Below are 14,429 nucleotides of genomic sequence, written 5' to 3' on the forward strand. Positions count from 1 at the left end.
AACCCTTCAAACCTTCCACAGTCCCACCACCCACTCTTGGAAAAACTCAACTTCTCCACCATGTCCTCACCAATCAGATGTTAACAGTTCCCATCAAACACCAGATCACATTCATAACCAGCAGCTTTTGTTCTGGCGAAAATAATTTTTAAGCCACCACCACCACAACAGGATAGACTCTTTTAGCCTGTCCCTACTCTACTCTAACCTATGAAATATAATTATATTTTTACTAGCTGAAGAGCCCGGCGCTGCCTGGGCATAGTAACTAACTGTGGTTAGTTATAACAAATTATAATTATCCTCCATCCCATAGGCCCGTGCCCATATACCCATCATACATATCCTCCATCCCATAGTCGAGTGCCCATATACCCATCATACATATTCTCCATCCCATAGTCCCAAGCCCATATACCCATCATACATATTCTCCATCCCATAGTCCCATGCCCATATACCCATCATACATATTTGCCATCCCATAGTCGAATGCCCATATACCCATCACACATCCTCCATATCATAGTACCATGCCCATATACCCATCATACATATCCTCCATCCCATAGTCCCATGCCCATATACCCATCAAACATATCCTCCATTCCATAGTCCAGTGCCCATATACCCATCACACATCCTCCATCCCATAGTCCCATGCCCATATACCCATTATGACATCATCATCACCATGGCAACCGTTATGACATATCCGTCACCATTGCAACCTATTAAGACAACATCGTCACCATGGCAACCATTATGACAGCATCTTCACCATTGCAACCAATTATGACATTAGCGTCACCATGGCAACCATTATGACATCATAATGAGGGGCGGGCTTGCAACCTATGATGACATCAGCGTCGCCATGGTAACCATTATGAGATCATAATGAGGGGAGGGGCTTGATACACACACACTTTTTCCCCATTATGTAGATAGGGGCAAAATTGTTTGGTGAAATGGAACGCGCGGGGTTAAAATTTCACCTCACAACATAGCCTGTGGCGCTCTCGGGGTCCAGACGTGTGACTCTGCCAAATTTTGTGGCTGTAGCTGCGACGGTACGGATGCCAATCCCAGACATACACACACACACACATACACACCCACATTGAGCTTTATATATTAAATGTATTTTTCTTTGAGGGAGTCACATACATTTTTTTTTTAAAAATAACCATTAATAGCACATACAAAGAGCAAATACCGCAACACCATGTCTAGATCACATATTACCATCACATAGTGACCAAATAATACCATATACAAGGAACAAACACCACCAGATAGTGACCAAGTACTACAATACTGATCATTAATTAAAGAAAACACAATACTAAGTGTCATTATACACAGGAACTCTGTATACAGTGTCAGTATTCAGGTAATACAGTGATCACTAGTGACATTATACACAGAAGCTATGTATATAGTATACAGTGTTAATGTACTGGTAATACAGTGATCACCAGTGACATTGTACACAGGAGCTTTGTATATAGTGTCAATGTACAGGTAATACAGGGATCACCAGTGACATACACTGGACTTCTGTATACAGTGTCAGTGTACAGGTAATACAGTGATCACTTATGACATTATACACAGGACCTCTGTATATAGTATACAGTGTAAAGTGTCAGTGTACACATAATACAGTGATCACCGGTGACATTATACACAGGACCTGCATATACTGTAGTTTACAGTGTATAGTGTCAGTGTGCAGGTAACATACTGACTCACCAGTGACATCTCTAGCTGAAGTCCTTCATCTTTGCTTTTCTTTTACGTCCAGCGCAGACTGCCACCACTTCTTCCAGCCAGGACTTGTCCCTGCATAAAAGAACACAGTTATCTAGAGCACCACTTCCAGAGCACATTCCCCACTTTCCCTTTCTTTTACACTACACATCTGAATAGAGATGTGCACCCACCATTAATCTATAACTGGCTGTTATTATGCAACCCACCATTCTAAATATAAATTATAATCCACCACTGTGGTGTCACTAACTATACATAGCCACTTTCTCTAACTTAATATATAAATTAATTAGCACCTGAACTCTTTTCCCCAAATCAATATGAGTGACTGCATCCTCAGCGTCCCCCCACAGCCCTGATTCATTATATTTACATGCCCCTTCCACCCAGTTCATTATGGGATGTCTTCTCTCTCTCCCACCCTCACCCTCTGCTCATTATCATTACCAGTCACTTCATCCTCAATGCCCCCCACTACTGTATGTCCCTAACCCCGATTCATTATATTTACTTGCCTCTTCCACCCCAATTTATTGTCATGTCTTTCTCTCCACCTGCTATTCATTATCAACTGCTCTACCCCACATTCAATACATCATTTACTCCCCCACCCTCAAAATTCATCATTATGTGCTCTCCAACAGATCATCATTTGCTCTCCCAATCCCCACCTTCAATTCATTTGCTCTCCCCACTCCTCACCTTCAATTCAATTGCTGTCCCCTCCCTCACACTCAGTTCATCATTTACAGTCCCCCTCACCCCACTTTAATTTGCAGTTCCCCTTCATCATTTGGAGCCCCCTATCCCCCTCTCATTTCATGTGCAGTCTCCACTCAGACACACTTCATCATGTGCAGTCCCCCTTATCCTCCCACTTCATCATGTGCAGTCACAGTCCCCCTCACCCCCCCTACTTCATCATGTGCAGTCACCCTCACCCCCCACTTCATCATGTGCAGTCTTACTCCCCCCACTTTATCATGTTCAGTCCCTCTCACCCCTCCACTTCATCATGTCCCTCGAGCCCTCACCCCCCACTACTTCATCATGTGCAGTCACCCTCACCCCCACTTCAACATGTGCAGTCCCCCTCAACCCTCCCACTTCATCATGTGCAGTTCCCTGGGCCCTCACCCCCATTACATCATGTCAGCATGTACGTGATGATGACATTGGGTACGTGACATCACCTGACCGAAAGTACAGAGAAGACAGAGGGAGTGGGAGCTGCACAGCCATCAAGGTTAGACAGCTGTGCACAGCTCCAAGAAAGCTCCCATGCCCCAGCGCTGACATGTGTGCCGCAGTGCACAGCACTTTACTGAACGATGGGGCCTGGTGAGCAGAAGCACAAGAGCGCGGCATGGGTCCCACTCTGTTCTGCTGCTCTTCAGGCCACATAGGGCAGTAAGGGCAGTATTGCCCTGATGGTGGTCCTGGTATAGATGGTGTTTTCCAAGTTGGAATGCTACAATAATCTATTGTACATGGCAGCATTATTAGTACTACTGACTATAATGTATGATCTCCTGTGCTAATGAATGAAGGGAAGGAGTATGACTTTCATGTTACATGTCTGTAGTTCTGTACATGGACCACATGTACATAATTAACCATGGAAACAAGTCTCAGCATGTCAGCAATACTTTATAAAAATTGTGAAACACAAGATGAAATTGGTAATCATCCTATGGATATCAGAAACTGTTACTATAAAGTATTGAGCTTTAAGGGGAACAACATCTCTAGGTATAAGGAAACAATAGGGAATGGGGCACAAATCCAGTGCTACAATACTTAAAACACAAAGCTGAAAGTATTAGGACACTAATTTACCAGACAATTTAAAGGATTACTTGAATTTATATTGGGGTAGTTTAAGAAAAATTTGCTCCAGAATGTAGTGTCCCTGCCTTTCATGTGGACTCACAAGTTGGCCTGCATCTTTCCCAGCAGATGATGGCTAATTTACACAGCCATCATCTGCCTCTAACAGCCACGTTATATGTGTTTTATATGCAGATTTCTCCTATAGACTTGCATTAGATGCATAAAATCTGCAAGTAAAAAAGACACATGCGTTTTAATTGCGTTTCCTCAGAATAAGCGCACTCAAAAGTACAATGAGAAAAGGCAAGTAACCTAATTTACACAATAGGAGCAGAAATGGTGCCTCAAAAACTCACCAAAACCTCATTGTGGGAACGTGGCCTAGAGCAGCTGCATTTTAGCACCAGAACAAGAGAAGTAGTGTCACATTTACGAAGTTACTCAACTATTTCGTTAGATTATGGTGAAAGCAAACAATGTAAAGAGAATAAAGCTGAAATATGGCTTCACAGTGCATGGCTTAACTAACCCATATTTTTCAGATATACTGAGCGTAGTTCTAAGATTTATCTTCCATCAAGTTGTGAAAACAGAAGAGAATAACTTTAATTTACCCTTATCTAACATGAGTTTGAGCTGCTTTTTCTGTTTTTCTTCTCATTGGGTAAAAAAGCAAAATGGTGTTAAAACCATAAATTGTGATAATCCACGCCTCACATTTACAACATCTGTAATGATGTAATGTATTAAATTGGGAGGAGAGCTGATCTTTTCCTGAAAGGAAATTCAGTAAAGTAATAATTGAATTGCTTTCCTGTTTTAGCATTAGTGTAATATGACAAGATTTATATACAGTATAATTGGGAAGGAGAAAAGGATTGCCCTGTTTTTCAATTCTGTTCCCCGCCTTTTTGACTTATTATGAAATTTTATTTATAGATCATGTGGAACAAAGTCCTTCAATTCTCAGCATATTCAGCAATGTCTATTCATGCAGGGCAAAGATCAGATAGTAATTACCTTTCTTCCCCATGTTGCTGGTATCAGCAAAAACTATTTTTTACCAATGGATAAAGTTAAGGAAAGGTTAAAGGTAGCACTATCTAAAAAATATGAACCATAGCTGTAATATACTGTATAGTTTATGTATTCGCAAGAAAAGTCCAGTGAATTCTGGACAGATTTGTATAGGAACTTGTACATGAAAAAATGCAGTATGCTCAGTCAGGAATTTTATGACTTTAAGGCTGTAGCAAGGTAAATTAGTCTCTGTTGGTCTGCACCATGGAGCTGTAGGCAATTTGTGTGCCATATGGTGTCTTAAAACGGTTCTCTTAGAGAGACATTCTGCTCCAATAACAGTGTTTCTAGAGTAGAATAATCATATTATATGGATTTTTAGGGAACAATAATTTTTTTTGTGGGGATTCATAAAAAAAATCTAACAACAAACACTGAATGTATGGAATTGGGGACATACTGTTGTTAGGTATGGCCTTGTAGGCTATGGATTATGGGCAGTCTATAGCAGACATAATACGGTACTTTGCTTGAGACCTTAATGACTTATAATAGATCATTTAGTACACTATATAAATTTTTAGCCGACGCTGCTTACGGAAGAATTGCTATCACTCCGGCTAAGTCCTGGAATCGATGAACGTTCTTCACTCTGTTCTTTTTATTACAGATACAAGCCATTTCCTGTCTTAATATCTAATGGTTTGTGGTTTATTATGCCTGTCCTTGTCAATAATGAGACAGGGGTTTTGAATTTGATTTGATATTTTAACCTCATGTGAAATTTTGAGAGATTCAAGAAAAGGGTACATCTATATTGACGTCCATTCCCTGCACTTGTAACCTGTTTTGCTTTATATTTCACCACTTTAAATCATCTGAGTCATTTAATAGCATCGTGAGTAGAAGATAGGGGATAGAGAAGATGTCAGTAATGTATCGTACAGTTTAGCATGGTATGACATCAAGTTGAAAATGAAAAAACACGATACAATGGTATATGAAAACTGGCAATAGTAATAACATATGGTAGAGCATATTTTAAATGAAATGCTAGATAAAGGTTAAAGTTCTAACCATAAAAATACTATTATATTACATCTTGCCCTAGGGCCCTATTTATCATAATTAGCCTTCTCTGGGTGTTATTAATTAATTAATTTATTAATTGATTTGTGCCAGTTGTGTGGCATAAAAAAGTTGTAAATTATTATACTCACCTTATTTGATAGTATTCTCATCTCTATGCAGAATGGGATTTGGCCACACAGAAAGAGGAGTACAGCCAAACATTTTTTTTATTGTAGCGTTGGAGTGATGCTACTAATCTAAGTTCCCTGCCCCTAGCCTTATACTTTTCAGCTCCCGTATTCAGGCTTTATTGGCGCTGCACTGGTCATTCTCCAGCTGTCTGTGACATTCCGAAAGGCTCTAGTGTTTGGTGGACCGATCCGGAAGTCACAACTCAATGTAAATCTATGAGAGCTAGATAAAGGCCAGAATGAGGCTCCCACAGACTGACATTGAGCGCCTGTGACCATTAAATCTGACTTTGGGTCAGACAGAAGTTGCAGTCACAAGATGATGGAGTGGGATAAAAGTGGCGCCGGGATCAGCTGAAGATGTTGGCTGTTGAGTATAAGACTAGGCTTAGGGAACTTAGGTTGGTAGCACCACTCCAGCTTGAAAAAAAACAATGCTGGAGTGGTACTTTAAGCCTGCTTAGTGTTCATATATTTTGTTTTCTCTTTAGCGCTGCCCATGATATGCTAAATCAAACGGAAGAAATGGGCCAGCACACCTTTAGGTATAAGTGCAATGTGGAGGTGTAAATTCAAAATGTGGCCAGTAACACACAAAATCTAAAATAAATACCCTGCAGTAAGTAGGTAAGTAAATAAATAGTAATGGTACATTTAAATAATAAAGTGTACTTGGCTAAAACTATTTTGATCAAAAAAGTGTAAGTCATCCCATTGTGACAAGGTGTACTCATTCAGGATATCTCTATCTCAAGTAGTTTTACTTCTCTATGTGCCATCAGGCCTCAATTAACGGGGAGCAGAGCAGAATCCATGCCTGACTGTAATTCCCTTGTCTGTGTAAAGTCATATATATACAAGTGGAAGGCGGGGCATGCCCCTATATGTACAGAATGGAAGGAAATATAGCAAAACCAAAGAAATGGGCCAGCACACCTCTTGGTATAAGCACAATGCATAAGTACACATTCACACTGCGGCCATTAACAGACAAAACTTAGGATAGAAGCAACGAGCAAATACCCTGTTGTAAGTAAACAAGTAGGAAAGTAAACAGCAGAGATGAGTGAGTATACTCATTGCTTGGGTTTTCCGAGCATGTTCGGGTGTCCTCCGAGTATTTTGGCGTGCTCGGAGATTCAGTTTGTGTCGATGCAGCTGCATGATTTGCGGCTGCTGGACAAGCTGAATCCATATGGGGATTCCATAACAAACAGGCAATCCCCACATGTATTCTGCATGTCTACAAGTCGCAAAGCATGCAGCTGAGACGACGAAAACTAAATCTCCGAGCACGCCAAAATACTCGGAGGACACCCGAACATGCTCGGGAAAACCCGAGCAACGAGTATACTCGCTCACCACTAGTAAACAGTAATAGTACATGTAAATAACTTTGTTGACACTATTTTGATTAAAAAAGTGTAAAGGCCATCCCACCTCAACAAGGTGTACCCAATCAGGATGGTAATATCTTAAGCATTTCACCTATGTGCCAGGAGGCTTCAGTAGACAGGGACAAACCGACTATATGATGTGCTAAATGAATTAAGATAATTGTGCCTCTTAATAAATTTGGTAATGTTTAAAAATAAAAAAGAGTGGGAGTAACACAGCACTGCTGAAAAAGAAGAATGATCCAGTGGGTATTCTTTGTAAGAATTACTACATTGATAAAAAGGCAGGGCTATATATTTCAGCATTGGACTAGTGCCTTCCTAATGGCACAATGTGTTATCAAATATCAGATTTTTGTATACAAGGTAAAACAGAAAAAGGAAAATATATTGTACCTATGGGTCAAAGGTCATAATATCAGAAAGGATGTGCTGCAGCTGATTCTTCTATATCCAAGGTAGTAACACCTTTCATATAGGCAAGCATCCTACCTCTAGCAACCTGTTCATGTATGAAGTGCACAATTTTTTCGTTATGGTTCTGCATTATGTAGCATCCCGTTTTTTTCTATTTCTCTTTTGTCATGATTTGTAGTTTTGCCCTGTCCTGTATTTTGTATAATATGTCATTTAACTTTTCTCTGGTTCATTTGCTGTAAATTAACCATGTCTCCTTCCCCCAATACTTTGTAATGTCTTGTGATGTACCTGGACCATAATCTAATTTAGGCTTGTGTCAACAGCTAGTGGAACTTTGGCTATTGATTTCCTAAGCAGAAGATAACCGACAATAGACATCCTGTAGACTAAGTGGAGCCCTTACATTTCTAGAATCTTCTGATGGACCAAACCATTGAATAGTAGGTGTGACCCCTACCCCCCTTCAGATGGGCTGATCCCAGGAGCCCTGACAATACGTTCTTGTTTTAAGATCAGATGTGAGTTGGATGCTAAAAGAGAAGGACGAGGCTGTCTGAGGAAGCTTCGGCCTCTGTGTGATCGTGGTGGATTTCTGGGACTCTTAAAGGACTATGGTTTTGTGATCTGGCACAAGGATTGTCGGGAGGTGCCCCCGAATCAGTTTCCTGTGGACTTATTTTGGGACTCTGCAAATTACCTTCGTGTTGTTCCTGTTTTTTGGTCAATAAATCTGTTGGATTATTCCCAGGCCTGTTGTCCCTCCTTGCTCTGGAGAATACTCCCGTCACAAACTGGTGGCAGCAGTGGGATCAGAGCAGAAGGAATGAAGGACAACGGCCCATCAACATCTGGAACCAGCCCCGCAGAGTACAAGAACTGGACTGCGGTGAACCTACAAACAAAGGCCCGTGAACTGGGAGTCAGCTACAAGGGACTCTCCAAGAAGCAGCTGATTGAGGCTTTGGAAGAAGTTCACCTGCAAGATGATGCTGAGGAAGGATCCTCACAGCAAAGAGAGGAAAGGCGGCAGTCGGAGGTAAATACCCAAAAAAGTCAGTGGGTTGTGTGGTACGAGGAGGAGATGGCCTTGCTGGGAGAAGAGGCTACCATAGAAGATAAGAGGGAGGTCATGCGCACAGCCAAGGAGAGGCAGCGCAGGATGGAGGAGAGGGCAATGCTGGAGAGGGAGATCATTTTGGAGGCAGCGAGAAGCTCCAGACAGACTGTACCCACAGCATCCCCCATGAGGGAACTCCCCAGAGTGTCCCGCAAAGACTTCAAGCCGTTTAATGAGGCTTCTGGTGACATTGAGGGCTTCTTCCTGGACTTTGAGCATCAGTGTCGATTAATGGAAGTCCCGGAAAGGGAGCGCGTCCGACATCTTGTGGGGCTCTTAGAGGGTGGAGCTGCCGCAGCCTATAGAGCTATGGACCCTCGGTTGAACTGTGAGTATGCGGAGATTAAACAGACTATTCTAGAACATTATGCTGTGACCCCAGACACTTACAGGACTCAGTTCCGTACTTTAGCCTGTGATGAGGAAGTGTCCTTCAAGATGTATGCTCACAAACTCAAACATATATGTCATCGCTGGCTGGAGGCAGAGGAGGCCATAACCTGGGAAACGTTCCTGCAGGTCATCCTAAAAGAGCAGTTTTATTTTAAGTGCCCCGCTGAGATACGGGAATGGGTGCGTGAAAGGAGACCAGCAACAGTGGAGGAAGCTGCAGCTCTAGCTGATGATGCTCTCACCATCAAGCCTCAGTGGAAAAAATTACTACTCAGGGAGAAAAACACTACCAGCCCCCCAACGCTGGCGGCCCCTGGTCCTTCTGCCTCCAATATTCACCATCCCACTAGACCATCAACTCATGGTGACCTTCGTGTGACTGTGCCTCGCATTACTCCTGCTCCACCTTTGGGACTACGACGTGGTGGAAGAATCCCAGAGCGCAGATGCTATGGATGTGGGCAGCCCGGGCATATGCAATTCCAATGTCCAGGTGTACGGAGGCAGAACACCTACAGACCGCCTTTGCCTGTTCATTATCTACAGACCCCCTCACCTGGAGAAGAGATGGATTCAGTGCCTGATGACTTGCCAAGTGACTCTGATATCCTGGCTTCCCTACCAGGAGTCTATGGGGTGCGAGCCCCAGCCACCTGTTCTTCTGATCTTCAGCACAAACATCTACAGGAGGTCGTGCTGGATGGTCAAAAAGTTGTTGGCTTCCGTGACACTGGGGCTTTTCTCACCATAGCCGATCCCCGAGTAATTCAACCAGAAGCAATTCAAAAGGGACCAGGAATTGCCATTGAATTGGCTGGAGATACCCAGAGATATATTCCAAGAGCGAGTGTGACCCTGGATTATGGCTTTGGGGCCAAACAATGCATGGTCGGTGTGATGAGCGGCCTCCCTGCAGACGTTCTTCTAGGAAATGATGTGGGGAATCTTCATTGCCACTTTGTCGGTGCGGTAACCCGAAGTCAAGCCAAGAGAGCAGCAAATGTGGACGTGTACAACCCATCCATGGAAATGAGGCCACCAGAACCGCCGTCACAGCCGGTGAGTGATTCTTCTTGTGGGGATAATATGAATGTTACCTGGGATAAAGTTCAGTTTAGACAAGAAGTGGAGACTGACCCCACCCTAGCTAGTTTTAGAGCTCGAGCTGAAATAGGGCAGCTAGGGGAGAATGGAGAAAGAATTATCAGAGAAAATGGACTTCTGTATCGGGTTACCAATGCCGACTCCCTAGATAAGCCCTGGACTTATAGCAAACAGCTGATTGTTCCTCAGAAATACAGAATTCCCTTATTACACCTTGCTCATGATATTCCTACTGCTGGCCATCAAGGCAAAACCCGCACCGAGAGGCGATTGACTCAATCTTTCTATTGGCCTGGGATTTCCCAAGCAGTGGCGCATTTCTGCCGAACTTGCGACATATGTCAGCGTAGAGGGCGACCCGGAGATCACCCAAAGGCACCCCTGCAACTGCTCCCTATAATAGAAGAACCCTTTCAAAGAGTAGCTGTTGATATCATTGGACCTCTGGCTAAACCAAGTAAATCTGGAAAGCAGTACATTCTCACTGTTGTGGACTATGCCACCCGATATCCAGAAGTGGTGGCCTTGTCAAGTATTTCTGCAGCCAAGGTGGCCGAGGCCCTGGTTACCATTTTCACCAGAGTAGGATTTCCCAGTGAGATCTTGTCGGACCAAGGCTCCCAGTTCATGTCAGAGCTGGTCCAGTGTCTGTGGCGCACCTGTGGAGTACGAGCGATCCGCACGACCCCGTATCATCCCCAAACAAATGGACTTTGTGAACGATTTAATGGCACTCTGAAGAATATGCTGAGGGCCTTCACTGACAGAGATTCAAACTGGGAGAAGTACCTACCCCATCTCTTGTTTGCCTATCGGGAAGTTCCCCAGGAGTCCACTGGGTTCTCCCCCTTTGAACTACTCTATGGAAGAAAGGTCCGAGGACCCTTAACCCTGCTCAAGGAATACTGGGAGGGGCAAGTTGAAGATACAGGGGCCCCTGTTGTCCCTTATGTCCTAAAGCTGCGAGAAACCCTGGCCCAACTTGCTAGTTTTGCCCAAAGTCATGTGCGGATGGCTCAAACCAGACAGAAGACATGGTATGACCGTAAAGCACGCTACCGGGAGTTTGTAGAAGGACAACAGGTCTTAATGATTGTTCCCCATTGGCAGAATAAACTGCAGACAACATGGGAGGGTCCCTTCCGGGTTCTCAGAAAACTGAATGACACCAATTACCTTCTTGCTTTAGATGATCAGGGGCTAAGACAAAAGACTGTCCATGTGAATATGATTAAGGAGTACCATGACCGGACCCTTCCAATGATAGCAAGCTGTCGGCTAGCTTCAGAGGACGGTCAAGAGGATGAGGACTCCCTACCTGATCTCGTGGAAGCAGCGAGAGCCCCATCCACTGTGGAACAGGTTCCTCTGGGAGATCATCTGGATTCCTTACAGAAAAACCAGATGCTGGGAGTGCTTCAACAGAGACGTGCTGCTTTCTCATCCCAACCAGGTCGAACCACCATCACCCAACATCATGTGGACACTCAGGGCATCCGTCCCATACAACAGGCTCCTTACCGGGTACCTGAATCAGTTCGAAACACCATGCAGCACGAACTGGAGGAGATGCTACAGCTTGGGGTAATCCAGGCCTCCCATAGCCCTTGGGCCTCTCCTGTGGTGTTAGTACCCAAGAAGGATGGGAGTACTCGATTTTGTGTGGACTATCGACGACTAAACGACCATACCGTCAGTGATCCTTACCCAATGCCTCGTATTGACGAACTTCTAGACCGACTGGCTGGATCCCGATATGTCACTATCCTTGATCTCAGTAAGGGATACTGGCAAATCCCTCTGACGGAGGAGGGGAGAGAACGGTCCGCTTTTATAACCCCCTTTGGTCTGTATGAATTCCTAAATATGCCCTTTGGAATGAAGAATGCCCCGGCCACCTTCCAGAGAATGGTGGACCAGATCCTCCGGGGATGTGGTGACTTTGCTTGTGCCTACTTGGATGATATCGCCATCTTCAGCCAGACGTGGGAGGAACATCTGAACCAAGTAGCCGTTATTCTTGACCTGCTTCTTGCAGCAGGCCTAACCATTCGACCAGATAAATGCCAATTGGGGATGGGTGAAGTCCAGTACCTAGGGCATAGAGTAGGAGGAGGGAAGCTCCGTCCCGAACCTGCCAAAATCCAGGCTATTAGAGACTGGCCTGTACCCCAAACTAAGAAACAAGTTATGGCTTTTTTGGGCACTGCCAGTTATTACCGAAAATTTGTTTCTCATTTCAGCACTGTGGCCAAGCCTCTTACCGACCTGACCAAGAAAACGATGCCCCGGCTGGTGATCTGGACTCCAGCCTGTGATGAGGCTTTTAACCAGCTGAAGGACGCTCTGGTCTGTGACCCTGTTCTGGCTGCTCCAGATTACAAGAGGAGATTCATTGTGCAGACGGACGCCTCTGCTTATGGACTGGGAGCTGTCCTCAGCCAGGTGAATGCAGCTGGGGACGAGCACCCCATTGCCTACCTCAGCCGGAAACTGCTGGACCGAGAAGTGGCCTATGCAACTGTTGAAAAAGAATGTCTGGCTGTAGTGTGGGCCCTTAGTAAACTAAGGCCGTATCTGTATGGACGAGAATTCACTGTGGTTACTGATCACAATCCCCTCACCTGGCTGAACAGAGTCTCTGGGGACAATGGACGCTTACTACGATGGAGCCTGGCACTGCAGCCCTATAACTTTACCATACAGTATAGAAGAGGCAGCCAACACCAAAATGCAGATGGACTGTCCAGGCAAGAGGAGCCCTGAGTCCTGTCAGCCATGCCTGTGTGTACTTAACAAGTGACCTGTAGAGGTCCCTAGTACGTACACAAATTGGGAGGGGAAGGGATTGTCATGATTTGTAGTTTTGCCCTGTCCTGTATTTTGTATAATATGTCATTTAACTTTTCTCTGGTTCATTTGCTGTAAATTAACCATGTCTCCTTCCCCCAATACTTTGCAATGTCTTGTGATGTACCTGGACCATAATCTAATTTAGGCTTGTGTCAACAGCTAGTGGAACTTTGGCTATTGATTTCCTAAGCAGAAGATAACCTACAATACACATCCTGTAGACTAAGTGGAGCCCTTACATTTCTAGAATCTTCTGATGGACCAAACCATTGAATAGTAGGTGTGACCCCTACCCCCCTTCAGATGGGCTGATCCCAGGAGCCCTGACAATACGTTCTTGTTTTAAGATCAGATGTGAGTTGGATGCTAAAAGAGAAGGACGAGGCTGTCTGAGGAAGCTTCGGCCTCTGTGTGATCGTGGTGGATTTCTGGGACTCTTAAAGGACTATGGTTTTGTGATCTGGCACAAGGATTGTCGGGAGGTGCCCCCGAATCAGTTTCCTGTGGACTTATTTTGGGACTCTGCAAATTACCTTCGTGTTGTTCCTGTTTTTTGGTCAATAAATCTGTTGGATTATTCCCAGGCCTGTTGTCCCTCCTTGCTCTGGAGAATACTCCCGTCACATCTTTCAGTGATTATTAATACATTTAGAGCATTTTACTCCATCCAATTTCAGTTTATGACTGACATGCGAATCATACAAATTCCCTATGTCACATTTTTTTCCAGCAAAGTAAGTAAAAGAAGATTATTTGCTGTAACAAAGTCATATTGCCCCACCACATGGGGTCCAAGGTGTTTCAGGAGCTCTTTGAGATTACGGAATGCTGGGCATATTCCAACAGGCCATCACACAGCATTTACATTTTGCTGCTATTGTAGACCTGCTGAGCATCATTCATCTTCCTTCCTCCATTAAAACAATTGTATTTTATTGCAGCGTTATCTAGAGACTGCGTTATCTAGGGACTGCGTTATCTAGGGACTGCAGATGCAAACCTTGTCTTTTCTTTATCATGTTAACAATCTCTTTTAGATGCTTCAAATAAATTACAGGACTGGCAAAGCAATTCCATCTGGCTCAGTTTCTATTCTGTGGGAAGGGACATATAGGAATTCATAGCACAAATGTTTAGTGTTATTCATGGACAAGTGCAAAATGATGTATTGGGAACTTGCACATTAATGGGTCAAGATGTGGGTCCTGTTTGAGAATATTAGGTCCAGTTCACTTTGCCATTTTAATATAG

At 44.0% G+C, this 14,429-nt stretch overlaps 2 protein-coding genes across 2 annotated transcripts in view; both read left to right on the forward strand.

Moving 5' to 3' along the window:
• Positions 1–14,429, forward strand: part of CNR1 (cannabinoid receptor 1) — a 178,366-nt gene that overhangs the window by 47,388 nt on the left and 116,549 nt on the right. The gene's annotated exons all lie outside the window — the stretch shown is intronic.
• LOC141100930 (uncharacterized) lies at positions 4,890–14,228 on the forward strand. Its single transcript, XM_073589705.1, has 3 exons — positions 4,890–6,521; positions 8,035–9,697; positions 14,216–14,228. The coding sequence occupies exons 2-3, from the start codon at positions 8,535–8,537 to the stop codon at positions 14,226–14,228; spliced, it is 1,176 nt and encodes a 391-aa protein (XP_073445806.1). The 5' UTR covers positions 4,890–6,521; positions 8,035–8,534.

Source organism: Dendrobates tinctorius, unplaced genomic scaffold, assembly GCF_039654945.1.
Source record: "Dendrobates tinctorius isolate UK_male_01 unplaced genomic scaffold, ASM3965494v1 ptg000111l, whole genome shotgun sequence".
Classification (NCBI taxonomy): domain Eukaryota; kingdom Metazoa; phylum Chordata; class Amphibia; order Anura; family Dendrobatidae; genus Dendrobates; species Dendrobates tinctorius.

Coding starts and splice junctions, on each gene's coding strand:
- LOC141100930 (XM_073589705.1), top strand. CDS start 8,535: ATGAAGGACAACGGCCCATCAACATCTGGAACCAGCCCCGCAGAGTAC.